Source organism: Geospiza fortis, unplaced genomic scaffold (genome assembly GCF_000277835.1).
Source record: "Geospiza fortis unplaced genomic scaffold, GeoFor_1.0 scaffold381, whole genome shotgun sequence".
Lineage (NCBI taxonomy): Eukaryota > Metazoa > Chordata > Aves > Passeriformes > Thraupidae > Geospiza > Geospiza fortis.
Window position 1 is genome coordinate 1011356 of NW_005054348.1, and position 27257 is coordinate 1038612.

The 27257-nt window shown below is 34.9% G+C and overlaps 1 protein-coding gene across 1 annotated transcript in view; it reads right to left on the reverse strand.

The window, feature by feature from the left end:
- The window catches only part of RYR2 (ryanodine receptor 2), a 284661-nt gene that overhangs the window by 19460 nt on the left and 237944 nt on the right, over positions 1-27257 (reverse strand). The window contains exons 81-93 of the mRNA XM_031058757.1: positions 27253-27257; positions 25250-25367; positions 23801-23874; positions 15716-15796; positions 14641-14729; positions 13080-13208; positions 12315-12419; positions 8574-8655; positions 6254-7557; positions 5803-5867; positions 3849-3996; positions 2275-2361; positions 1235-1453 (exon numbers count right to left, since the gene is read on the reverse strand). The exon at positions 27253-27257 is cut by the window's right edge and continues 46 nt beyond it. Of these exons, the coding sequence (XP_030914617.1) occupies positions 1235-1453; positions 2275-2361; positions 3849-3996; positions 5803-5867; positions 6254-7557; positions 8574-8655; positions 12315-12419; positions 13080-13208; positions 14641-14729; positions 15716-15796; positions 23801-23874; positions 25250-25367; positions 27253-27257 (2506 nt within the window). The remainder of the gene's footprint in view (positions 1-1234; positions 1454-2274; positions 2362-3848; positions 3997-5802; positions 5868-6253; positions 7558-8573; positions 8656-12314; positions 12420-13079; positions 13209-14640; positions 14730-15715; positions 15797-23800; positions 23875-25249; positions 25368-27252) is intronic.

Sequence of the window (27257 nt, forward strand, 5' to 3'; positions counted from 1 at the left end):
AAAAACTCCAACATGATTTTCAGACCCCTAAATGAGAAAAATGTAATGGATTTCATGCTAAGCGATATTTAGAAGCAAACCTATCACACACAGGCCTGCAGTTGAGAAGACTTTGGACTTAAAGATCTCCAAAACTGAGACTGAAACCATATTTGGACCATATTTTGGTTTCAGAATTGGAAAGAAGTCAATTAATTAAGATAAATATTGATAACAATGTTTTTCCCTTCTAGTCAGAGAATAAATGTTCCAAAAAAAAGTAATATAAAAGGTCATTGTAGAAACAAACAAAAAAGTATGAGGCAGGAGAAGAAAACATCTCAAAACCCAGAAAACTAAGCTTTCATGGTGCATGGCAACTCATGCAACAAAGAAATGGTTTAGTATCTATTGACCTGTAGGCATACTTAAAGTAGAGATGAAAATCAACACTAAAAATAGTAACATGATGAACATTTCCTTGAGCTGCAAATGCAGATTGTGTCTTTTAGCACAGAACAAATTACTAGCCATTGAAAGAGGAAAAGAAAAATATTAATATATAGAGATATAAGGACAAATGAGCAGCTGGGTCATATCAAGGGTCCACTTAATTTAGCACTATCCTGCACTTTGACTTACAGCTTTTGCCCTGGAAGTGTGTAAAAATGGGGGAAGTACATGTCAGATATACTTCTCCCAGCTCCAGAGATTTATGAAATTTGGTTTTCTTAAACCACAATCAGTATTTTGCCAATGGAAGTGGCATCTTTAGTTTTCAGATCCCTCATAGAGATCTTCTCCAAGATAGTCCGATAAAAGATGCTTAGGCTCCTGCCAAAACACCACCAGCAGAGCGCGTGTGGAGGAACAGCAGGCATTTTATAGAATCACAATATGCAGCAGTAGTAGTCCAAAATGCTGCATTCTTTTCAAATTACCTAATTGACAGACTAGTAATGCAGCATCTGAAACTGTCATCTGTGTCATGTGTACTCACACCTTGTCTTTGGCAGTCACAAGCAGCCTCTGAAGCAGGTTACTGCTGTAACTGTCTGACTGACTGCAAATCAGGCTCTGGCCTACAGTCTCCTGAACAGACACATCACCTAACACACACTTTCTGTGTACATTACACTAACAACTCAGATTTTTTCACACAGTGCCCCAATCTGCTTAAGCAGGTTGACTTTAAGTTATACTGCTAGACAGATTAAAAAGTTTAGACCTAGAAAAAAGAGTATTTTTTTCTTACTTTCAAACAATAATACCCTATGATGCAGAAGAATGATATAACTGTGTGTAGTATGGCCAAAATCCTCAGTGTGGGCTCCATGTAGCCACTGCTTTCTTCCAGGACATAATGCACTGCAATGACCCTCTCATCATCACTTTCCAGGATGTTCAACTTGGTACTTTCACCATCAGATACCACAGGAAGCTCCTTTTCTTCTGTTACAGCAGATGTGGAGACCTGTTTAAAACAATATTGAAGCTGTATTCTTTTGACAGGAGCTTTACAATAATACAAGCTAAGTTGTTGAGCGGAAAAAATGACACCAAAGACAATATAACAGTAAAGAAACTTTAAAGATTTTTTTTTGCATAAAAATGTCCACAAAGAATACCTCAGCAAGACCTTTTCATCTTGTTACACCAGTGTGTAAAAATGTGCTTTTTCTTTCCTTTCTTCCCATTGTATGTGCATGTTACCAAATCTGGTCCATGATGAATTTTATCACTTCAAATTCAAGAAAGGGCACAGCCCTCTTAGAAGAAATGCTTGACAGTAGTCTTTATCATCACAGCTCTCTGCCAGAAAATTATTCAAGTCCAAAGACTCTAGAGTTGCATTAATGTTACTAAAATCTTGACAATATCAGTGATATTTTAGGCAGCTTAAGATGATGTGACTCCTGGCTGTAAAAACCCTTTCAGGGGAGCGTAATGTCACAAGAAAACATCTCAACTGAAATGGATTAGTTCAAGTTACCTATGAAGGCTCAGCTTGGCAGGTTCACTGTACTCGGAAATTAAGCATCTGAGGCAAGGGTGTGCCTCTCAGCCTGCTGCCTTTGTCCTAGCACAATGCCCTGTCAACAGCTATCCATGTACTGGAAGTCTATTTTCACTTCATGCAAACATTTCAGCTGTCACCATGTTAGATTTCTGAAGTGGTAGGATGAAGCAGGTATTTAAACTGTTAGGCTAGGCAGTTTTACTGTAACATATTGACTACAAAATCCAGATACTTTACAGTGTGCAACTTAAATAGTAATATTTTTTGAAATTTACCTTATAGAAAAGAAGGATGAAGTTGATGGCAAAAGCAACAAATAACGCCAACATCCTCATGTTGTAAAAGTTTCGTGCAAAATAATTCTGAAAAGAGGACAGAACATAAATACACTTTGCCTAATAAAGATTCAACCATCATTAGTAAGTTGCTGCTGAAAGGGGTTTTTTTGTGTTTTTTTTTCTCTTATGGAACTTTTTAACAGAAATATAAATATAAAAAAAAACAAACCAACAATCATTTTGAGTGATCTACAAGTTCTCTCCTACTCTACACGTGCAATAATGAATAAAAGACCTTTCGTTTAACTCCATTTATAAAAGATGAAGGATTTCTAATTGCCTCTCACATCTTTTTCATTATCCTCTCAATACACTCGGAGACATCACAATGTAATGCAATAATGCAGAAGTCTCTATCTTCCCTGTAGTTCAATATTCATACATATAGCAAATTGCTAATTTTACAAAAAAATAAAAAACCATGCACATAAGTTTATCTTAAATATTTTTTATTCCTAAATCAACTGCATTTTTACCAGGCCAGCAAAAATTCATATGTGACCTGAGTACCATGAATAGAAAGCTTTTCTGACATTTTGATGCTATCAAAAGGACTGCAGAAATGTACCTTCTCCCTTCCTGACAACACACAAATCTTTACAGCACACATTTTGAATGTTTTAACACTCCAACAGGAATTCTGCCATTTTTCAGCCCTAATTACAGATGACTATAAGGGAAAAATAAAATGAGACTATTAGAAAAAAATTAGCTAAATTCACAAGACTGCAATGAGAATTTTAGCCTAAAAATGTATCTCAGTCAAAAGCCAAATTTAAACAATTTCTTAATAAGATTTTGACTGCAGCTTTGTAGTTTTGCTATGCTCTCATACTAGTAGTAGGCCATCCCTACACAATTATATACTGTACACATAGCAAAAGTGTATTTCTTTTTGCTTTGTGTTTCACTCTGGCCTCAGAGAATATGAATGGATTTTAAGCAGTTATGGAGCAAATATTATCTGATCTTTTACTGAGAGACTCTCAGAAGCAGTTTTACATTTTCATAAAGTCTTATTTTCTACAGGATTTGAAAAGCTTGACAAATCCTGACTTGCTATTTCACAAAAAAAAATCTGCAACATCTTTTCTTATTCACTTCAGGTTAAGCATTGTATCTTAGTTGATTCTTTTTAAAGGAGAGCTTGTAATTTCCCAAGGGTGTCTCTCAGGGAAGGAGAAATCCTACTGTCTTACTGGCTGCTGTAAAAATTCAGGAACTTTACTACCATAAAATGCATGGATGTTTTCCATGATACACAGGCATCTCTGAATGTCTAGGTTTGAGACAATAATTATCTTCCTAAGAATTACTATCTTGTATACTAAGTTATTTGTGTGTTTCTTTTCTCTAATATTCCCATTAAACCTTTGCTTCATTGTTCTTTTTATGAACAATGGTGGATAGAAGAATGTGGCCCAGCAGATGCTATTTGTCTTTATTTTGTTAGAATATTGTGGTACATGTCTCTGCCAACAGCTAAACACATAAGTTAGATAACAACTTACAAGAAGTTTCTGCTGATATGCAATGATATTCTTCCAGAAAACTGATTCCTGAACTTCTGGTTCTCCATATCTGTGCGTATGCAGTTGTCTTAATTTCTGTTTCCCTTTGTCTTCCTTGGTTTTCTCTTCCTTTTCTCCATCTTCTCCTCTTAGGATACAAATAAATGCAAAATAATATAACAAATTAATAAAATTGCTGAATTAAAATCACACCCTGAAATAGGCTTTTTTTGTGAAAAACACCCTGAAATTCCATCTTTTAATGAGGCTCAAGTTGCCATGACTCATGCAGCTCATGCACATGACAAATATCCCTCTTCAGTCCGCAGTGCTGGCAAGGGTGACAGTCTGGTTAAGGCCACAGATGAACTTACTGGTTCAGCACCCTGAAGTGGGAATACTAGCTGGTAGAGGCAGGTAATCAAAAATCTGCTAACCTTGCCATCAGAGGCTCTTCATAATTGTGCAACTGATTCTTGCGGTGACAAAATGTCTGTAAACGGGCAGCTCTATGTCTGCATGAGTGCCTATGTGTTTAAGAGCTCCCCTCCAACCTCATGCACTTAAACAATCCAGTTCCCACAAAGGCTGCAGAAATCTTTGGTTCTTCTTGCACTCACAAGTCAAACCTCAAGTTTTATGTTCTGCATTTCTGCCCACCTGATAGAGTCATAAGTACCCACTCCAGGAGGAGATGAAGTAAGATTTTGTCAGCATCTGGTGTGTGAGCATCACCATGCTGTCTCATTAGAGAAAGTCAGAGTTCACAGGCTGCCTTCTCCAAACACTTGATCTGAAGAACTGTGAATTGTCTTAGAAGTTAATTTGAAATGTCAGCATGATAGATGAAAAGATCACAGAAGTCTATTTGAAGCCAAACCAGAGTGAGAGGCAACTTCTAAATTACATTATTTATTTCTCTGTTCCTATCTACAAACAGAATGACTGATGTCCAAAGCAGGCTCCTCTTCCTAGAAGACATTTGATAAACTTTCATTTGAAAGTTTGTCACGTCAGGAGTAGCTTCAGGGCAGCTAATAGTGCCAGGCACTGTACTCTTGGCAGAGAATACAAGTATTACTGCAACTCACACAGTCAAGCAGAGCAATCAACAGTGAATGACCTTCAAAATCCAGGAAGACTCTCCCTCACAAAGTTCTAGTGGCCAAGTTAGAAATTTGCTGCACTTGTTAAGAAGAAGAGGTTTTGTCATGGACAAGCGCTTATCATGCCAGAAGAGCAGTAATTATTAGCGTTTAAGACTAAGGGATCTTCTTAGAATTTTGACAGTGATAAATCAGCTACAAAAACTGTACACAGAAATCTACATGTATCAGGAACCATAAAATACAGGGATGGAGATTCACACTATTTTATTCTGAGCTAATGGCATTAACATTAGATTTTAACATGTCCTAAAAGGGTTTAAATTATTATTGATCAAATATCTTCATAAAGATGTGAGATTACTCTGTAATTCATTAAAATTGTACTGGAATGTTAAGGTTTTGCAAAATGCAAATAACTCAGAACATGTCATAGCAAATGGGAGAGAGTAAAGCAGATTCAGTCTCTATCACTGATGGATAGCAGGTCTCTGGAACTCAGGTGCTCTTAGAAAGTTTTCAAAAATTTTTTTTTCCAGTTTTAAGATTTGCCAAGGAAAAAAAAAATATAAACTAAGCACATTCTAAAAGAAATTAAATAGAAATTAAATGGACATTACAAAGGATGCTTCTGGGAAGGGAAATTATAGAATCAGAGTGGTGCTTATAGGGCATTTCCTTGCAAATGTGCACAGATGAGGAGAATTGTTTAAAAAAACACCCCAGCCTAAGTGGAATGAGAATTGACAGAAAATTAAAGGCAAAGGAGTACAAATGAACCTGAGGGTTTTTTTCAGTAAAACAAAACACTTTTTTTTTGTAGGATCAGAGGTTAAAGTAATACATACTCAGCTTTTTCAGGTTCTGATTTTGTTTCTTCTTTCTCTTCCTTTTCATCTTCTTTCACCTTCTCCTACAGAAAACCAAGATTAAAAACTATGTGTAAATATTATTATACAGTACAGTTAGTTAAAAGAATACCCAGAATGCAGAATGTTAGGGGGTTTTGGGTTTTTTGTTAAACAATGGGAAACTTGAAAAAAGATGATAATTTGATTTACATTAATAAAGAGAGTCACTTTAACACTGAATTAAAAGCAGTCCAAAACATTGTGTCCTTAGAGAAGGCTGTGGAAATTCAAGTTTGAGACATCAGAAAGAGTAAACACCAGTAATTATACATGGTTCTTTAAAAAAAAGTCAGAAAACCCAGAAAAACAAAGATGCAAGTTTTATTTCAAGACTACATTTAATATATGACAGAGAGAAACAGATATCAGAAATAAAAGATACAATTACCTGGATTTTTTCCTGTACCTCAGGCACTGGGGCTAAGGAGGGAGTGCTCAGTAAATCACTCAAACCAGCATTTGGATTGTGAGGGATCAATTTATACTGTCCACCTTCTCGTTTCAAATCCAAACCAAATATATCTGAGAGTAGATCACTCTCTTCTGTTAGAGTCTGCAGATCCGTCAAGTCTTCTGCAGGCAATGCAGCTTCTGTTGGTTTCCTCTCCCCTTCTTCTTCTTCCCCACGCACTTCATCCTGAGTGGGATCTGGCATATTAGCCAACAGTTCAGCCACCTTGATTTTCTTAGCTCCTTCTACTAGGCTTCCTCCAAGCAGCAAACTGCATATGATGCGAAAAAAGCCCCGGACAACACTACAAGCAAAATGTAGTAAGCCCACCAAAACGCTCCAGTAGGAAGAAAACAAAGCCATGACCATGTCCTTCATGGTCATTTTCTTCACTTTTTTCATTTGTTTCTTTAGACTCTTCATGCTGAGCATTTTCATAAGAGTCATTAAATTATACTTGAGAGCTACTAAAGCTGACTTCATGGTCACGAGAGAGAAGAAACCCATTCTAGGATCTTCTTCCTCAGGATTATCTTTCTCATTCTCCTCTTTATTAGATGACCTTTCGTTCAGATCTGACTCAGAGATCTGGGCAGCCAGTTGCATTTCAAAGATGGTATCCTCACAGAAGTTAACAAAAAGCTCCATCTTTTCTTTCTCCCCACCTTCGTTCACAACATCAAATATAAACTGTCTTTTTGACTCTTTTACCTGAGGTTTTTCCCACTGAGTCCGACTTGACTCACTTATTTCAAAATAAACTCGTTCAATGCGCTTTGCACTGCCCATGATTTCTATACGTCCAAGGAAAGGCTGAAAGTAATTCAGCACACTCTCTGAGAGCTCCAGGAAAGTCTGCAAGCGCGTATCATGGGGCATGTGCTCTGACAGGTTGGTCAGGAGAACAGCGACATTGAAACCAATGTCTTTTGCAGGCTCGTGGAATCGTTTCACAAACTCCTCATAGTCCAAAGTCTCATTCTCATCTGTCTCAGCACATGACAGCAGAAACTCCGTTTCAGACTGAGTGTAGTGCTTATGGCTTTCCATTGCCCTGTGAAAATCCCTCTTCGAAATTATCCCTTTACCATCAGGGTCATATTCTTTGAATGCATCAGAGGAAGTCAAATCTTTCAATTTTAAGAACATGTCAAAAAATTTCAGAATCATCTCTACATTGTTTGACGATTCCACAAGCATATCGACCATCTGCTTTCCAATAGTTCCATTCACAACATTACCTAGAGGTAATGACAGGATATTAGACATAATATCAGCAAATATTTTGGCAAAGAAAAGTGTATTAAAATGATTAGTGAAGCAATCAAAGAGTAAGAGATAAATTATTGGATAAAACACTTACATGAGAAAGCTAGCTACAAAATCTGGAGTCTTTTACTATTAACTCTACCCTAAGACTTGGAAAAAAATGTTATTAAGTGTTTGCTATTACAGAAAGTAAGAATCAACAAGGCCCGTAGAGAGAGATCATACATTTAATGCAGTACTAAAAGTGGGGTAGCATATTATAAATTTCCCTATAGTGCAGCACAGACAGATCTAATGTCACTAGTTCACTATTATTTAGATGAGCAGCTCAGTAGGTTCCTTACCGAGCACAGCCTACAGTACTACGAACTTTGCTTTTCAGTAACCTTCTATGAGCCTAAAGCCTGGGGAATCAAAATTTCAGGACCTTCAGTAGATGAATAAAACCTGTTCTTTATGGATAAGATCACTACTAAAATAAACACAATATATTAAGGTTGTTAATAAAATGACCAACAAACACGTTCATCCCCAGAACTCCGGATTTCAACTTAAATGTAAAAAACCTCTTCATCTAACCCAAAAAATAAGTCAAGTTCACAGAAAAAAAACAAACCCCTCCCAAAAAAAAAAACCAAAAAAAAACCCTAAAAAACAAAACAACAAAAAAAAAAAAAAAAAAAAAAAAACAACCAAAAAAAAACCAAAAAACCAAAAAACAACAACAACAACAAAAAAAAAAACAACCAAAACTTCTGCTAGCTCCTCTGGATTTTATAAAGTTCTGGCACTCAGAATCAATATAACCTATGTCAACTACCCTACTTAAATCTCGCATTTACTTTCAGACCTGAAAAGTCTTCTCACTATTGAGACATGAAAATTAAAAATGCAAAGAAATATAGAGCACTATCTCTCAAATTAAGAAAATTACGAAGGTAAAAACTTTGCTAGAACAACTACGAAAGAGATTTCACATTTTTACTACCTTCCAGCATAGACAGCAACATGACAACCATATCTTTCTGAAGATCCATTAATTCTTTCAATAGTTCAATTTGACTGGAATCCTAAACAACAAAACAGTATATAAATATAAATGATATATTGCTTTCTTTGACATTTATTTATGTGCATGCATATTTCACCTTGTAAAAAGCAAACTTAGAAATTAAGAAGCTAGAAGTGTCAAAAATGGTAATACAGTGAAAATATACTTAGTTGCTTAACTCCTCACAGTATATTTACACCATCATCTGTTTAGAAAGAGTAATTTAATAAAGACAAAACTGAACGTGATAAAAGATTTAAAGCAATAACTGGGTATGTCAAGGTCACAGATGGTGCTTCTGTAATGTTCCGTGTCAACTAAAATATTGTCACTTTTGGTGTCATCAGGTTTACAGCCATGGAAAATTGTGAAAACAGCAACAGCAGTAGCACATAGAGCTCAAAGTATAAAATTATTCAAAATGAGCAATTTCATTATAGGCCACTGAACTTTTTGCAGGGAAAAAGAAAAGTTGAAATAAAATGTTAAAATATTTCTTGCTAAAGTTCCATTAGTAGTTCCTCAGACATGCATTTGATTTCAAATTGATTTTTTTTTAGCCACCTCTTATCTCATTGGGTTTACCAAGTTTATTATATCACTTGCCCAGAGTCTGTCTGGATAGAATTATTCAACTACTTAATTTCTTCCTCAGTAGGAAGAAATTGCTGATACTGTACGGTGTCAAGTACTTGTTATCAATGGCATGATACTGCTGTATCATGCCATTGATAACAAATACTTGAGCAATGCTGGACTTCAGTGAGTGGTACAACAAACTCAAGGTACTTTATGGCTGTGGCAGGATGCTTTGCCTTGATAAAGCTTATCTGCTTGGCCTGGAACGCAGTCAGAAGATAAAGCAGTGCAAGCCATCTGTGGTGAGCTACCATAGCGCTGTTTCTTAGTATTGAATATGCTAAAAGGCTGGTCTGGCTTGCCATCTTTAAACACACACCTGCCCCTTTGAAGTCAGACTTGACAGATAAGCTGCTGAACTGACCTAGAGGCCTATGACTGCCAGCCAACTTCTTTCTGCTATAAAAAACCCAGGCCACTTTCATACAGTTAGATTCTTCCACAAACTTGATGTACATGGCATTTCTCCCTTGGATTTGGGACACCTCTCCGCAGTTACTTTACAATGATTGAGAGAAAGAGGAAGAAGTACATCACAAAATGAAGTGTGATAAGATTCATTCAATTCCATGTAATATTTCTTCTGCTGGCTTGCATATAATTGCTTTAACAAAATTGCTTTCATATGGTGTGCTTTGACAATTAGTGTTATAGTTGACCAGTGGTTTCAGTTTTTATACTATGTAGTAAGTAATTCTGGTTAAGATCTGTCCATTCAATTTTCTTAATAACTAACTCATGTTTTATAAATTTATCATCATTAAAACTCACAGGACATTGATTTAATCACACCTCTGTAATTCTTAAAATTTAAATTGTTAAAAAAATCTGAAAATAAAGAAGGGTTTACTTTCATTTAATCCCCTTTCTGTGAAGGAGTTTAAATACAAAAAGATTTTCTTTCTGTTCTTCAGACTCAAATAAAAATCTTTTATAATAAACATTGTCTAAAGCACCCACTCCACCATCAACAATGACAATTTGGATCCTGGATTGAAAACTGCATAATTTGGAAATAACAAAATTTTTAATTGATTGGCCCTGTAAGTTGGCATTACAAAAAATTTAACTACAAAATTTATTTACAACCCGGATTATCTTTGTTCATTTGGATTGAAATTGTACTTTCTTTTTCTACCTTAGATTCTTAAGAAGTATTACTATTATCACATTGTTGCTTCCTGGTACAAGATAGAGAATTAAAATGCAAAAAAAACCAATAAAACCAAACTGCAAAACCCAAACAAAACAGTGGTTTAATTTTGCTCCTGTTAAAATCTTGCTTCAAATGTTCTCCAAAAGTTCTCCAGAAACTCATGCCTGAAAACAAAACACAAGTATTCAGTCTAGGCAAGCCCCTCTTACGGACAAAAGCCATATGGCAACTCCTTATAACTCCACTTAGCCACACTCAACACTTTTGAAAACTGGTATTTCAACAGAATCTGAAAAATATATTGATATATTCTTGTAATAAATATAAACGAACAAAGGAGCCCATAACTATTCTGGTATTTCCTGCTAGACCCTACAAAGAGCTTCCAAAAGCCAAAAGCTTGATCTCCAAGCAAGAGAAAGACACCATCACTATACTCCAAGTATATCATTCCAAATGTATCATTTTATAACGATACATTTGGAATGATATACTTGGAGTACTCTGTGTTTCTGTCATCCCACAGAACATCGGGAGTAAGTCCACACTCCTGTTGTGCACAGCTGCTGGGCTATCTTTGAAGAGGCAGTATGAGTATCATTATTTTCTAGATTCAGTAATCAAAGATGCTGTGAAGCCACTCTGGGCACAGCAGAGACTACAAACTTGTCATTACTGTAAAAGCAAATCTTGCCAATAGCCACATCTTATTTCATAAGCAACACATAGCTACCACATGTTTGCCTTACTGTCAGTAACTACTTAAATATCTCTTTCCAGTTTGCTTTAGTGGAACAGGAAGAAGCACAATACCCTTCACTGTGGCCTACCCAAATACTGACTACTTAAAAATTCTTTAAGTAACAATGGTGTTTCAAAACCAGAACAGTACCTACAGGCACTTTTAAATGCACTTCAGGAGAAATTCAGTGCATTTATCTTGAAAATCATGTTTGACTGTGATGCCATTTGTGGGAAGAAGACTTCTATGTAGCCATAAAGAATGAGAAGTGTATCTGTAGCTCAAAGTCCACAAGTGTCAGCAAGCAGCCTACTTTCATCCATAAAGTTCCAAGGGCAGGGAGAAAAATAATTCGATCAAGACTACTTCAATTTATGCAAAGAACACTTACATGGACACCTCTGAAGATAAATAATGAAATCTAAAACCTCAGAGACTTCAGAGCTGTATTTCTAAATAACACTTTCACAAGCTTATGACATTTTTCTCTCAACATATTAAATTATGCAAAAAATCAGAATCAGTGCATTCAATTAAAATGTGTAATTCTTTTAAAAATTTAAGAAGTTGAAAATTGCACTGCTTAAGGATAGGATTCCTTGCACCTCAATTTCACACTCTAAATAAGTGTTTCTGCCAGTCCCCTTCACTCTTTCTACAGCTTATGAAATAAGCACTCACATCCAAAAGAAATTCACTCATTATAAGGTCTCACTCATTATAAGAGTGAAAAAGGTTTATACGAAAAAAGTTTATATGACGTGTTGAACTAGGGTTTAATAATGATGAACCAGGGTTCAGTGCAGGAGCCATCAATGAACATGATGGGTCCTGCATGAAAGGAAACTGCAGAAAACACTGTGAGAGAATTTTGGTATAAAAGACCGAAACTGAGAGTTCTTTTTAAATATCAGCGGTATACTTTGTTTGCAGTTTGATCTAATCTGCTTTGTACCTGTGGCCAGTGATCCCATTACAGGTCTGCTATTCACACCCATTCTAGTTTTAAAATATTCTCCCTCAATTTTATTGTATTCTATCATCTCTGCCTTCTATTTTTCCTACCAACTCTTGTTATTAATGTTTCTCCTGTACAAAAATGCTAGTGACTTACAAAGGAAAAAGTAAACCAAAAAGATACCTGAGAGAGCTTCATCTGCATGTGGGCAAACACATGAAGGAAACCAACTACAGCATCCCACAGCCTGCTGTGTGCCAGACTTTGCTGATTACCAGTACAAGGTCCCTGTTGTTCAGGCAACATTAAAAAAAAAAAAGAAAAAAGAAAACCAATGTTTGTTTGCAAGAAATTCAACAAAAAGAGGAAGAAATACACATAAGTGCATAGCTTAGGATTGTCCTTTAGAAACTCCTATGAATTATTAAACATATCTAGAATTATGTATTTAATAACACCACTGACTGTAAAAAAAATAACCTAATAATTACGCCTAATACCTTGGTCTGTTTTAGCCAAGTCTCAATATACTAATTCAGACCCCCAAAGTGCATATCTGTTTGCAACTTCAAACAATAAGTGCTGAAGGGATACAAATCTTCAAGCCGTTTCTTCTTTATGTAGTTCTGTAAGTTAGGAAAAACCTGAGAGAAGGTTAAAGAAAAATTCACATAAGGTATTAGAGAATGAGTTTCCTGATTTTCCCCCCAGCATATTGTAGAGCACAGTGCTAAAAAATACCTAAAGAAAATTCTAAAGGGTAGTGACATTTATATACATATATTTCATTCTTCAGCTTCATATACAAACAAACGCACTAAAATAACGTTGAAGAATAAATGCATCTATATTATATTTCTATGTTATAGCTAGCTACTTTATATTTTCATGCTAAATGTATGATGATTTGTCTTTCAAGGTCATAACATTCTGAGGATATTAATTTACCTGGATATACTCTGTGAGAGTATTGAAAACTTGCTTTGCAACCTGGATGGCTTTGGAAAAATTTCGTTGTCCTTGTTCATCAATAACATCCTTCCCAGAGTAATACCAATAGAAATCACTGATGGACTCCTAAAGAAAAAACAGTTGTGAGAAGCATAAAGAGATTCTGTGGCCAAACTGGATCCAACTGGATATTCATCAATATAAGAAAAAACAGTGTTAGACAGTTCTAGTTCTAGAATATATTTAGTTTATAAAGGCTTTAAATGAACCACCCAGCGATTCTCAAGTACTACTTCAAGAATTGTAGTTTCATCTCAAGGGAATCAATAGGAAAACAAATACAGGGAAATAATCAAATACCCCACAGCAAACCTCAAAATAAAAGAAATTAAAATTAGATGACTTGGTAGCTGATCTTAGAAATACAACCACCTGCATTCTGAAAGGGAGTGCTCAGTAGTACTGCCATGCTGCATGCTGTTCATTAAACAATGTCTCTTTATACTGCCTGCTTGACACCTAGTCAATAGTGGGAGCAAATGTTGCTTTGTGTGCATGATTCCTCTCTCCATCTTCCCCAAAGGCAAGCTTATTAAATTTTCAACAAAGTAAGCAATGGAATGAAAATCATTGTATTGTCTCCACAACTTCTACAGAGTGCATAAAGATAGAAAACAATGTTGAATGTTGACAAAAGCAGCAGTGTAAACAAAAAAAAGAAAAAGAATTTTCAAAGTCTGGAATTCTCAGAGTAAATAAATGAATGGCTAAAGGGAACTTAACTAGATAAATATTTAAAAAAAACCAAACCATAATATATCATCATGTGCAGTGATTTTTAGAAAGAAGACAATTATAGTTAAAAATTATGAACATTTATAACAAAATATGTTTTCACACCATTCACATGCTGCAATCTGGATATAAAACAGATTTTTTTCTTTAATTTCTACAGTCCTGTGACAATGAAATGTTTTCATATTAAAAGGATTTGAGAGATAGTTAAAAATAGATTACTGAAAAGGTTTTTAACACACTGCCTTCTGCAGTTTTTCTTTTCCTTTTCCTTTTTTTTTTTCCCTTCTTAGAAAATGTGCTATTCTTATGCTTCACTCCAGTCTAGCACATGAGCACTCATTCACAGAGCAGCCAGTGCTCAGCCTAAATCAGAATATGGATAAAAAAGCAGCTGGCCGAAACTGAACTTGAGCAATACAAAAAGCTTCTCATTCAAGGGTAATTTCAGTCAACACCTGTGCTCAGGGACCCACTGAGCATGGCCCCATCTTCTGCTGCTCTCCTTGGTTAACAGCCTCCATCCCATTCCTGCAGATAAAGGCTGGAACCAGTCTTTCACACGTATGCCGCCTTTCACTCTCCCTGAACAAAGTAGCAATTCTTAAAGAACTACAACCACTAGAGAATTTCAGCCTCTCTCATCAGCTTGGGCTACAAGAACCAGAATAAGTATGATGACAAATAAATGTGCTCCTGTAATAAAACTTGTATAGAAGTAAGTAATATTTTCATCTACATACTCAGTATATAAATCACTTACCTGAACTCTCAATAAGTAATCCACAGTAGAAATTATAATATTAACAGTTGTGTTGTTACCAGTTTGAGTTCTCAGGTAATTCTGAAAATCTAAAAATTCAAATAAAAGTTTAATTTAAATTTGTTTAAGTTTTGAAACACTTCTGAAAATTAATTCTGGTGTATGATGGTCTAGAAAAGTTTAGCTTAGAGACATGGATTGGGTTTTCTTCTCTTTCTTTGGTGTTTTTTGTTTTTTTTTAGTTGGGTTGTTTGTTTGTTTGTTTTTGTCAATAAATCATTGTAAGAGTTTTGACATCTTACTGCAGAGATCACATACCAGTGAACTTCTGAAGCCAGAACCTTGTCTATATATTTCACCTGTAAAACCTAACTTGGTTTTACTTTAATCTATTTATGACTAGAACTACATCAATATCAATGCAATTATACTTAGAATATATTTTGTTAAGTAAAATTAAATCAAATAATTTTACAAATCCTGATAACTAAGTCAGAAATATGTCTAATGCCTAAAAAGGAAAAATAACCCTTTCTTTCTCTTTTCATTTCTTAAGAATGACAGAGAGAACACATGGGAATATACTTAATGATAAAAAAAATTAAATTATGCACTTGTAATGTGTTCTTCTATATTTAAAAGATATGTCACTTCTTCAAGAAAGGTATTGTGTACCTTGTAACTTCACATACAATTCAAACTGACATTAGTGAGAAACAGCGTGCACCAGAAAGCAGACACATGCCAAAGGACAATCAATACAACTTCCTCTTATATTTTTCTCTGAATCTTCCATGTCTAGAAGTTACAAAGCACATATATTTTCCTATGTAAATTTAACTTTCCTAGTAGGTCAAGATCCAAAACTCATTGTTTTGGAAACAATTATCTTATCTATAAAATTAGGGCTGTTAAGAAACACTGGCAACTTAATTCCACTTAAAGATTTTCTCTTTGTGTACAGTCTAGCAGCTATTCCACCTTTCATAATCTTCTATGAAGGCTGCCATAACCTCCAACAATTAAGAGCTTTTATCATCAGTTACTGTCACCTGGATTTTGCCTGCCCACAAACCTGAATTGTGTCCTTCACAAAGCAACTGGAGGAAGCGGAAGAGGTCACAGGTGAACTCATCATCCTGCATCACCTTTTCTCCTGCAGAAAGGCCAGATGGAAGCAGGTTATCACAGTCTGTCAATTAACATCACAGAGCCCCTGAAGAAAATCTCCATAATTGATATTAAGAAAGAGAGAAGGGGAGAGAAAATTTATAACCACCAATCTATCTGAAGCACCTATGACTTGTGCTTGGCAGATAGTTATTTGGTTATAAAAAAAATTCAATTACAAAACTTAACTTTTGATTTATAAATATGGCAGCATGAGCTTGGCAACATTTTACAAATAATCCCTGATTTACATTCTTTTTTGACTTCACTGGGCATGGAGGCTGTGTCACGTACAAAGGTTAGGGCTGGATCAATTTGGTTCTCATTCATCACAAAAGAAGGTACTTAAAATATAGAATGAGATTTAATCAGTTATGAAAATAAGTCCTCAAATAAACGATTTGATTTTAAAATATTCTAAAACAACCCATGAAATTTACAGCTATATGCACTCTCAAGAACCATTTAGACTGAAATATTTGAGGATTAATTATCTTTCTGCTGCTGACACCAAGTAGAAGTGTCTCCTTTGACAAAATAAAGCAATATATATATAATGAATTAAGACCAAGTGCCAAAATGCTTTACTGAATTAGGCCCTTCAGTTAATTTCTTGTTAAACAACTAATATCCAAATGAATAAAGCTTCAAGCCTTTTTTTTCCCCCACCACAGGAAACAGTATACTAAAAAGCCCTCAATTAACGCATCATTATTTCAAGTACATCAATACATACAGTTAACTTTGTACAGGGACATGTGAAGAGAAGAAATAACCATTCACCCAGGAAAACAATCACAACTGAGGAAAACATAGAACAGCTTATAAAATGACACACAAGGACAATACTATAGGTGTTAAAGCAACAAGAGCCACCTATCAAAAGTCAGAAAATTCCCATATAGAACACTGGGGAAGTATTTTGACTATGTATGCAAAGGTGGAAGTCACGAAAACTTCTACTATTTAACAATACACATAATTTTAATATACAACAAGCACTATTTGTAAACAGGAAAAAAAAGGAGGGATATAAAAATGTAAGCAAACTGCAAAACAGTTTAAAAGAATTTTTCTTTGAGGGGATATAATTTAGGCTCTACAAAGACAGGACCTTTAGTGTGTGAATAGGAGACCAGAAAAGTGAGTAAAGGCACTAAAATTAAAAAAAAGAAATAGATAAAAAGATACCTTAGTTAAATTAACAATTACTTCCATGCTGTTCTACTGGTAGATAATTCTAATTACAATATCCACATTTACAGATTACTATGTTATTTATTATAATTAGATCATCACTGTTTGGGCTAGATTTGGCTATGATCAAGTTAATATTCTTTATACTAGCTAGCTGAAATGTAAACAGCATTTAGTGCAATTTGGAGTAAAAACAGACATGATCAGAAGTTTAACTTTACATAAAGTCATGAGCAATTATAATTTCAAGCTAATGGATTTATCAGTCTACAGACCGTGAATTTTAAAGTGAGAATCTTCAGTACACTAGGAATAGAAATCAAAAGCATTTTGAAAACTGATGTGAATATTTTATAGTACAAAATTTCATACTCGTCTGTTGCTGTCAAGACAAAGTTTGGTACTTAGGGTATATATCCCTAAGGCATATGTCAACATAATTTCTTGTACCATAGGGAAAGATAAGATGCTTTTCCTCCTAACTCTAGACAATTACTTAGGGCAGTCATGAAAAATACCCAATTGTTTCTCTAAGAATGAGTCAAATACTTTGAATAACATTCCATGACATTTTTCTGCACTGAAAATATAACTACCAGGCACGCAGTTTTTCAGTCACAGGAGACTGAAAACCCTTTCAGCTAATTAAACAATGGAAAATAAATTACTATTTCTGTCAGTGCTGATGAACATATACATGCAATATAGGCCCAATAAGGTAAAAAGCAGGAGGTGGCTGGGCTCCTAGAAGAATATTATTCAATGTTACATGCAGGTTCAGTTCTGCAAGAGAGTTTCATAGGCTGCTGGCCAAATTCCACAGTAGAGAAGATTTCTCAGGGTTAGTTACTTTCTTCTTTTCAATATAACTGAACTCCCGTCACACCTAAAGTTACACGTGAGGTCACATGCTTTGTTGAACCGTGCAAAAATAAGAATTACAGAAAGTTAAATAATTGGTGAAGCCTCTATCACACACTTAATGCTTGTGGCTTGACTGCTGAGATGGCAATGACTTTAGAAAATAACTCATCAGGAAATTTGCTTGGAAAAATCAAGCCCATGAAAGGCCCAATCATCTATTTCTTGTGTATTAAGGCACCACTGAATCAAAGCCATTTGTAGGAATAAGACTACAGAAAAAGTTGCAGTTTAATATTTTTGGCCCCTGTATTTCTTGCTCTTAGGGAGTAAGATATTCCAGAACATGAAGAAAAGTCTTAAGTTAAAATGTTATAGAGATCCTGCATTTTAGTACAATTACTGGACTTCATGAATTTTTATTAAATAAATTCCATTATTATTATTGGAAGGGCCTGGAAGGGTCTTTTAATTAGCTCCACTGTAAATAAATCACAACTTGAACACAAGTTATTGCAAAATTCTTAAAAAGCAGAAGGTGTTAGGTGCATCACTGCACAAAAGATGAAAGGCCTGTTACTTTAAAAAATATTTTTACATATTTTAAAATGAAGCAAAAAAACCCCATTTCAAACCACCTGGCCACACTAAGATTCACAATATCCTGGTTTTCATTTTCACAGTTTTTACATCTGATCAAAATCAGACAAGAACCAATGTTGGTATGATCAGGAATTTTCATTTTCAGATTGTACTTACTGACTACAAATGGTACCTCACTGGCAACTACAGAACTGAAACGGAGATCCATTTCCTTCTATAAAATTCAGGAGAGCAACCTTTGCTGCTGTGCACACAAATTCATGCCAGTTCACACAAAGATTTGCAAAGAATGTACTTAGAAACATACACACTACATATAGAATTATTTAGGTTGTTATGAAAAAACATTCTTTCATTTTTGTTGATATTGGATATATTCTGGCAAATACTTGCTCAGATGTTAAAATGCCGCCATTGCTCATGCTGTAGGTAAATGGTATGGCTGTACACACAAAGACTTTCAGCCTGCAGCTTTTGCAAAATTGGCAGTTTGTGTTTGTGATATACAGGAACAGAGGTTATCATGTGTAGGAAACAAAAATAAAAGTCAATGAAAAATTAAATACATGGGGTTTTTTTTCATTGAAAGTGCATGTGTCAAAGTTCAATGATTCTCTACCACTTTATTTTATTTTTTAAATCCCCAGTGGAAAAGATCTGGCTTCTATTGCTGCTCAGAAACATGGGTTCAATAGTACATATTACAGAAATATAAAAATACTTTCAGCTTTCAAATGCGAACAGTACTTTTTTATGATGGCTGTTAAAATCAAATCTGTCCCATAATAAAGCAAATGAATTTATTCTTCTCACAAGACCCAGACAGTACTGGGTTGGATTGTGAATGTTGCATGCCTTTGACATCTCAACAATCTAATTCAAGTAAGAAATACACTTGTTTCCTCAGTGAGTGAAATTCTCTGAAGTTATTTGTGTCCCCTTTTAAATGCAAACACTGATTCAAATACAGTTTTAAGAAGGTGGAAAACACGTCTCCAATACAGGCTACAGTGGATTACACAGAATTTAAGCATCTACTCTAAGTGTAACTAGCTTGGTGAAGGTCAAAAGCATATTTATTAGTTCCACATTATTAATGGCTGAAAATAGCCCTGATGTGAAAACCCACAGTACAGCTAGTTATTGTATCGCATGTACCTCTCAGATTGCTAAAAGTCCTTTAAAAGCTACTATCTCATTCTAAAATGGTATTTTATTAAAATAAGACTTCGGTGAACTTACTGAGAAATTAAGGAAAGACATGATAAAATATTAAAAAATTGAACATTAAAAAATAGCTTCCCTGAAAAAGGGGGGAAAAAAGTAAAATAATCTAAGTGTAAACTTAACAAACATCTTAAGTCTTGTACTTCATAGAAGTAAAACAACGCTCTCCAAAAGAGAAAAACATTGCACTTTCAAGATTTTTGTAACTCACAGTGAAATGGCAAGGAGTATGAATGTTAAATGAAAAAAACATTGCAAAATAGTAAGTATTTCTACATGTCTTTGATTTTGAACCCCCCTTTTTGGAAAAGGAAACAGAACAATCAAAACAAAATACATACAGAAGAAACAACATTGAGTACACCACAAAAACAAGTAAGAAACACATTTGCTAAAGAACCATCAATGTTGTTACCAGTGGGGGTTCCAGGGTTTGGAAAGGGAAGGTAGTACCAGTCAGAGGAATATCAGGACAAGGCACTTACGATGTGGACAGCACAAAGAAACAATTGGAATAGAGCAATAAATTTCACATCCATGTTGACTCAACAAAGGGCTTTCTATCTATTGCTAATGTTGGCATGGGACCAGAAACAAGAACTGCACGTGAGGAAAGGTTGACTTTATTCCCAAAAGTTTCAACAGTTTTTCTTTGACTTTGGGAATAATAGTTTGGGGCTTGTAGGTTGCAAAGTCAATGACAATTACTCATGAATGTGCTTCTGCAGCCGATTCAGATGAAATGAAAAACAGGCTAAAATGCACATTTTACATCCCATAATTTCCTTGGGAATCAATAAAATTATTTTTAATTGAGGATTAATTAAATATTCATAGACTAAGCATCATTCTCAAAAAAAAAAAAAAAAAAACCATAAAACTAATAAAATCCAGTGCAAAAATCTTTCTCATCTTTGGTACTTCCTTTGTTGTACTTACAGATGGTAATTTACGGGATTGCAGACATAAGAGCTCAGATATCCTTTAAAATCTAGGATACTTTGAAACTGTTCACTACAGGAGTTCCTTCACAGACACACTGGCTTGGCTTTCTTGATGCTATCAGGTATTAATACCAGTACCTCTACAGCTCTTAAACTACTTTTCAATTAACTGAAAAAGGCGTGCTTCATAATAAAAAAAAAAAATTACTATTTGAAGGTAGCATATTATCAACAATCATGTAACTTTGAAAGGGAAAAATACAGTATTTTTTGGTTGTATTTGGTTTTCTTTTGTCCCGAATTTTCAGTTGCTGGATATTAATATGTAGGAAAAGATGGTATTTGCAAATATTATCCCTTTGTGCCAAGTAATCTTTGACGTAGTGATTACTGTATCTTGACACTGCTACTGCTCACCAGCAAAGAAAACAAACAAAAAAAATTATCCTAATCCCTGTGGAGAATTTTGTAAAGTTGCCAAACAGAAAATTTCCACTGAGAAAACAAATAAAATACCAGATCATCCTCCTCCCCAACAGTTGGCTAATGAAAAGACATCTGCTGTGTTGGAGTTCATTGTTTCTGCTGACTGGTATATACATTTTGTATTTTAAATTCTCTTTTCACACAGTGAAGATCTCATGGCAACTGCTCCTACAAAGCTCTTCCTCTACTTGAAGTAAGGAAACTTTGAGGTATAGCAACCATAACACACCAGGTAGCTTTCAGAATAAGGAAGAGTAAACCTGTAAACAGCATTGATTTCCTCTGAATGAGCAATGCACCACCTCTTTCTTGTATCAACTCCTGACTGCATTAGATAAACCTAGCCAGTGGCAAGTCCTCTCCTCACTATCCACCCTCAAATCCTCACTGGATCCACCACTGATTTCCTGTGCTTGCACAAACCAGTGCAGCAATAAAGCCACATTCAATACACAACAAAAGGGCTACAGGAGGACTAAAGCATAAGGCTTTGTGTTATGTATATATTACTATTTTTTCCTCTTAACATTCATCCATTGCAAATATTGGGCTCACTAAAATGAAAACAAACAACAAAAAAAAAAAAAAAAAAACAGAAAAGAAAAGTATAAAAAAGCTTGTTGCTCTTACATCTACTGTGTCAGCCACTGTGCAAATCCTGAGAAAGAGAGGAAGACCAAAATGGGAAGTTTGGACGTGTAAACCAAGAATTTTAGGATGAAAAAATTGTAATATTAACAGAAAAATTACACTAGTTTAGCAGTATTACAGGGAAAAATCTAGTGATATTCAGGAGCTGTACAATGCTGACACAAAGCTAAGAGCAGGGAAAATAAGGAATAGGCAGTTGTTTTTAATAATTACCACGCTCATGGGTGATGACTGAGGAAGGGAGGACAGGACAATTAGTTCAAAGAAAAAGAAACAGGAAAAAAAGAAAAAAGGTGAGAATTTGTTTTAGGAAATACAAAATATAGTTAGTATTGGTTTTGCCAAAATTAGTTCTGTACTAAAAGAGAAACATCAAATAAACAGAAAATGAAAAAAAATCCCTCAAATGAGGAAGTACAAAAATACTCTTAACATCAGTAGAGTCAATTATGCAGCATTTAAAGATTTATTTATATTTGCATACAAAAACAGTCATTTCTAGAAACAGAGGCAGAGGTCAAAAGAATAATGAGCCAATATCTTGAGAGTCCATTTCAGAATCCAACATTTTGAGTAAGTTTAGTTATGTACTAGTAGAAATGTTGTCCAAAAGAACAAAAGTTTGTGCACAATAATCTTCAGTAAAACATGAGAGCAATGGCCGAAAATTATATGCCAGATAGCTGTACCAGCGCTCAATTTACCATCTTGTAACCAAATTTATCCACATGGGTTTGCTTTTTTAGCACTCATATAAGTCTAGAAAGATTTAATCTATAATTTAAACTGTGAGAGCACTTTCAGAGAAGCAGAATTTTTGACTGGCCTTGAAGTCCTTCAGGCAAATTTAATAGTTAGTGAAAAATCATTATTTAAGCAGTTGAATATTAAAGAAATAGGCCGCATAAAAGACCTACAGGCACAAGGGACAATGAGATATGCAGTGTTGCTGGTATGAATTATGATCCCTCAAATGCAATAGGGATTATACAGTCAAGCTTTTTTACCTTGCTTTTAAGATAAAAACATGTTAAAAGGTTAGGTCACTGTAGGATTTAAACATAAAAATGCACTGTAAAAAATTCTGAAGATAAGGGAAGAAAATGTGCTTTTGTAGCTCTATTAAGCACACAAGAACAAACTTAATGTACCCAGACAATCACAGTAAAGGAGTTGTAGAACTTATTATCAAGCAGAAGAAAGAAACTGACACACAACACCACGGGTGGAAACTCAAATTGGTTCAAAGTCAAAAGTAGGGTGAAAATTTTGCAATATTTCCCCAAAGACAAATAGAAAAAAAAATTCAAAGAAAAAGCTTTTCCCAGACTTTTTCCCACAGAGCAGATAGATTTACATCAATCTCTTATATTTAATTTATGGCTTAAGTAAGTGGTGTGGTTTTCAGTTCAAGAAATCAGGTGGGAATTTTTAATTTCATTCTATGCTGAAACTGGATGGGGACTTCTAAAATGTTTTACATGCATAAACACTGCTGTTCGTAACTGGAATATGTTTTCAATTTTACATGTAATGTCTTCACTTCTTCAAAACGATGAGAAACAGTCCTCTGAGACCATTCTGAAACTCAACACATGCTAATGATTTACTGTTGACAAGGACTGGCTTAGGTGTGTCAATTAAATATGAATCACTTTTAGGAAACTTGTTTTAGTTTCAGCCTCTAGATATATATCTACAAGGTTCATGGAATCATAGACTATCCTGAATTGGAAGAGACCTATAAGCATCTTCAAATTCTAAATCCTAGCCCCACATGGAACACCCCAAGAATCACACCATGTGCCTGAGAGCATCGTCCAGACAAACACTGCTTGAACTCTGCCAGGCTGGGGCTGTGACCACTTCCCTAGAGAGCCTGTTCCAGTGCCCGAACATCCTCTGGGTGAAGAACCTGTTCCTTATGCCTAACTTAAACCTCCCTTGGGTCCTTTCAAATTCAGCTTGCTTCTGAAAAACTGCAAAAAGGTCATGGATAATTTCTGTTGAATCAATAGTACCTGATCCCTCTTCAGTCACCATGCCAAGGCCTTCTGCTTTGTTCTGACGTTCAAATGCATTTAGGTCAAGAACACTGCGGTGAGAAAAATTACATTTGTCCTGTGATTAATTAAATAAATACAATATTTAATTTTGTGGAAGTTAAAAAGGATGTGTGCTTTTATTGAAGTTTACAAGCATACTAGTATGAAAAAGATACATCTCTGCGGCTTGATATATGTGTCTGTTAGGAGACTACAAATCTCAGCTAAACAGCCTGAACCTGCTTTTGCCCTGAATGTGACCACAGAATTCAGCTCTGTATGACTGACCAAAAAAAAGGGGAATGTATGCATTTAGGATACACATACTCATTTTTAGGCGCTATAAGGAAGCCAAGCTACTGACTACTTTTGTATTATAGCCCAGTTCATACCAAGCAGCAAGGTCCATTACGAAACTGTCATTATTAGTTTCATTTAGTGTTTCTCTCCTTCCACATTCTGAAAAACTGAAGCTGCCAAAAGGGAATATGTATTCAACTAACCAGATTGAAGGAAGGACGATACCTCACATATTTCATTTGTGAACCTGTGAGATTCTGCCTTTCAGGGCTTTGCATGACAGCTGGCCAGGGATAATTTTGTTCATAAGCAAAAATGGTTATAAAAGTTAGATTAACATAGAACTATGACAGAACCTCTGCTGGCAAGAAACCTCACTGATTTCAAAATGAAACTTGCCCACAGACAGCATTAAGAAAAAAGAATATATAATTAAGAAAAAAATTACATAACGTGGTACCCTGGACATAACAAGAAGACTGAATCACCTGATCCAGGGACCCCTTTTAGTCCTGTTTTATGTTCACTAATACATCAATTACTGATATAGTTTATTCTTAGAAATTATGTATAAAACATTTAAACACGTACATTTATATACGAAATTAATATAAATCATAAATAAGCATGAATGAACAAAAAAGTCTTGGTTTCACGTCAATTTTTTAGAATTAATTAATTTAATATGAAATTAGATATTTCATTTCTTTTTCTGACTTCTAAGAAGTCCTATGACTAATTCTAACAAACTTGGGGTTTCCCAAAATCTTTTGTGCTTACTTAACATTGACCATTAACCTGATCTCTGCAGGATTACTAGATGCCTCCAGAGTTAAAGATTTGCCTCTGAGAAATGCTCCTAACTCTGGAGTTGTTTTCTGCCATATCTCAGGTAGACTCAAATTCTGTAAATATTTTTGAAAAGCGCTTTCTTACAATGGTAGATCCATATAACCAAGATTTTTACACCATGAGCATCATCCTGTCCTTTAACCCAAATCTAGCACATTATAAACCCCAAGTGCTACTTGCAAGGACTATGTAGAGGATCATTCCAGAACTATAAATCCCATGGAATAAAATATACATGCAATTAATAAATTTTTCAAGTTGATACTTTCTTACCTACAGGACTGCATAAGACCAGCAAGGCTCTGAAAGAACCCCACATCCTTTTTATCCTTGAGGTAGTCAAGCATTTTCTGCAGCAAACACAAATAATTTACACAGAGAGTTAATATTCCTATTATGTAATAACCTAGGTAACTTAAGACTATATATTTTCAGTACTATTAGTGATGTTGGTGTTTGAAAATATCTCTAATATTTAAGAGCCTTGCAGAGAAAAATCTAGATATCAAAACCAAAAACAGCATTTAATGCTCACGTACTTTATAGAAAAGGTCATACATTTTGGTTGTGCCTTCCTAAAGCATGAAAAATGAAGACAGTAACTAAAGTAAACACAGCCAGAAGAATTTAGAGCTTAATACAAATGCAATTTTGCTACTACTAGACTAAAAATTTATGTTGACACTATTGTTTCAACACCAGACAAGATTCTTCTCAACCTCAGTTTATTTTAAATTATTTTAGCTGCAATAGTATGTTAGCAGTAATTTGACATATTTTAAAAATTTTTTAGCTTTATTATAATGTGGAATAACTATCTGAAAACAGGTTGCAATACCAAGAATTTACTGAGTGAACTGTGATTCTAGAATGCAATGCATTATTGAGCAAAGAGATAGGATGATACCAGAGCTCTCCATTGTAAGAAAACCCAGAATGCTAAAGGTCAGTCTTAGTAGGAAAGCTACAAGAATTCATGTTGTGAATGAAGTAAAACTATTTTTGCAAAAATAATAGGAAAAGTGGATAATAAGTAACCTCCAAAATGGGCAGCACGTAGGCAGACAGCGTTACCAAAACGTATCAGTGTAAACCCAAGTAGACCCAAGATTACAGAAAAAGAATACCCCAATCAACAACATTATACCAATCAAAGCAAAGAACTCCAGAGGAGGATGATAACAATTACTTTTAAAAACCACTACTGTTTCTCTCCCCCCACCCATACCACTCTTCTCAAGGAAGACTAAAAGCTGATCTTAGGACCTAAAGGAAAATTGGAAAGTTGAGCATAACACCAGAAGAAACAGATATAAATGAGACAACTAAAACCCCAAGAATTTTAACTGTACTACTGATATTTTTATGTTCTAAGAATGTAATTTAGACTTGTAGCATTCCTGTCAATTTAAAAATACTAACTGTTTCCTGCATTTTGATTCATTAAGTCTTTAGCAAATGATTTTTAAAAATAGATTGCAGGATTAGAAATTTCATGATTTTCCTAATTTAATATCACAACATCACAAAGAACTGACAGTGGCTTAAGCAAATAATTTCTACACTACCTTAGTCTTTCATGTCAATTCCTAGCAATGACAGCCCCTGAAAAGAACATTATTTTGGTTGCATTCAGCAGCTTCACTTGAGACCTTAATTGCTCCCAGTTGTCTGTATTCTTTAAACTGTACTACAATAATTTAATAATGACAGGTATAAACCCTTCTCAACATAGGAATCTTCAGCTAGTACAGAACACTGAACATACCCTATATCAGCCTCTTCACTTCAACAGTGCCAGGATTCTTTTAACGTATCAGACTTGTCCACTGGGAATCAAATTATCTTACGATGGATTAGTTATTCAGGATTTTCTCTGCTTTTATCAGCAAGAGTCTCATTGTATAAGCTAAGGACTTCTGAAGTTGTGGAGTTAGAGAAGACTGGGGTCAGCAATTTTGCTCTACAGGCTATAGGACAATGGCAATCTCCCAAGAAAGTCCTTCTTCCCAAAGAATTCCTACAGAAGTAAATGATATAACATAAAATTTCCCCCTTTCACCTGAAGTGCAACACAAATCTTTTAGCCTTGTAAACAAATAATAAATACCCATCAAACAAGGTACTTTTGTATATGATTTGTTCTGCAAACAGGAGTAAGAGGATAAACAGTGTGTGACAAAGAGTCACACTGCATAATGTGCTACTACAGCAATAATGACCATGGTATAGAGATCTATACTGGCTAGAAAGGGAAAAAGAAAATATTACCTTACCTGCT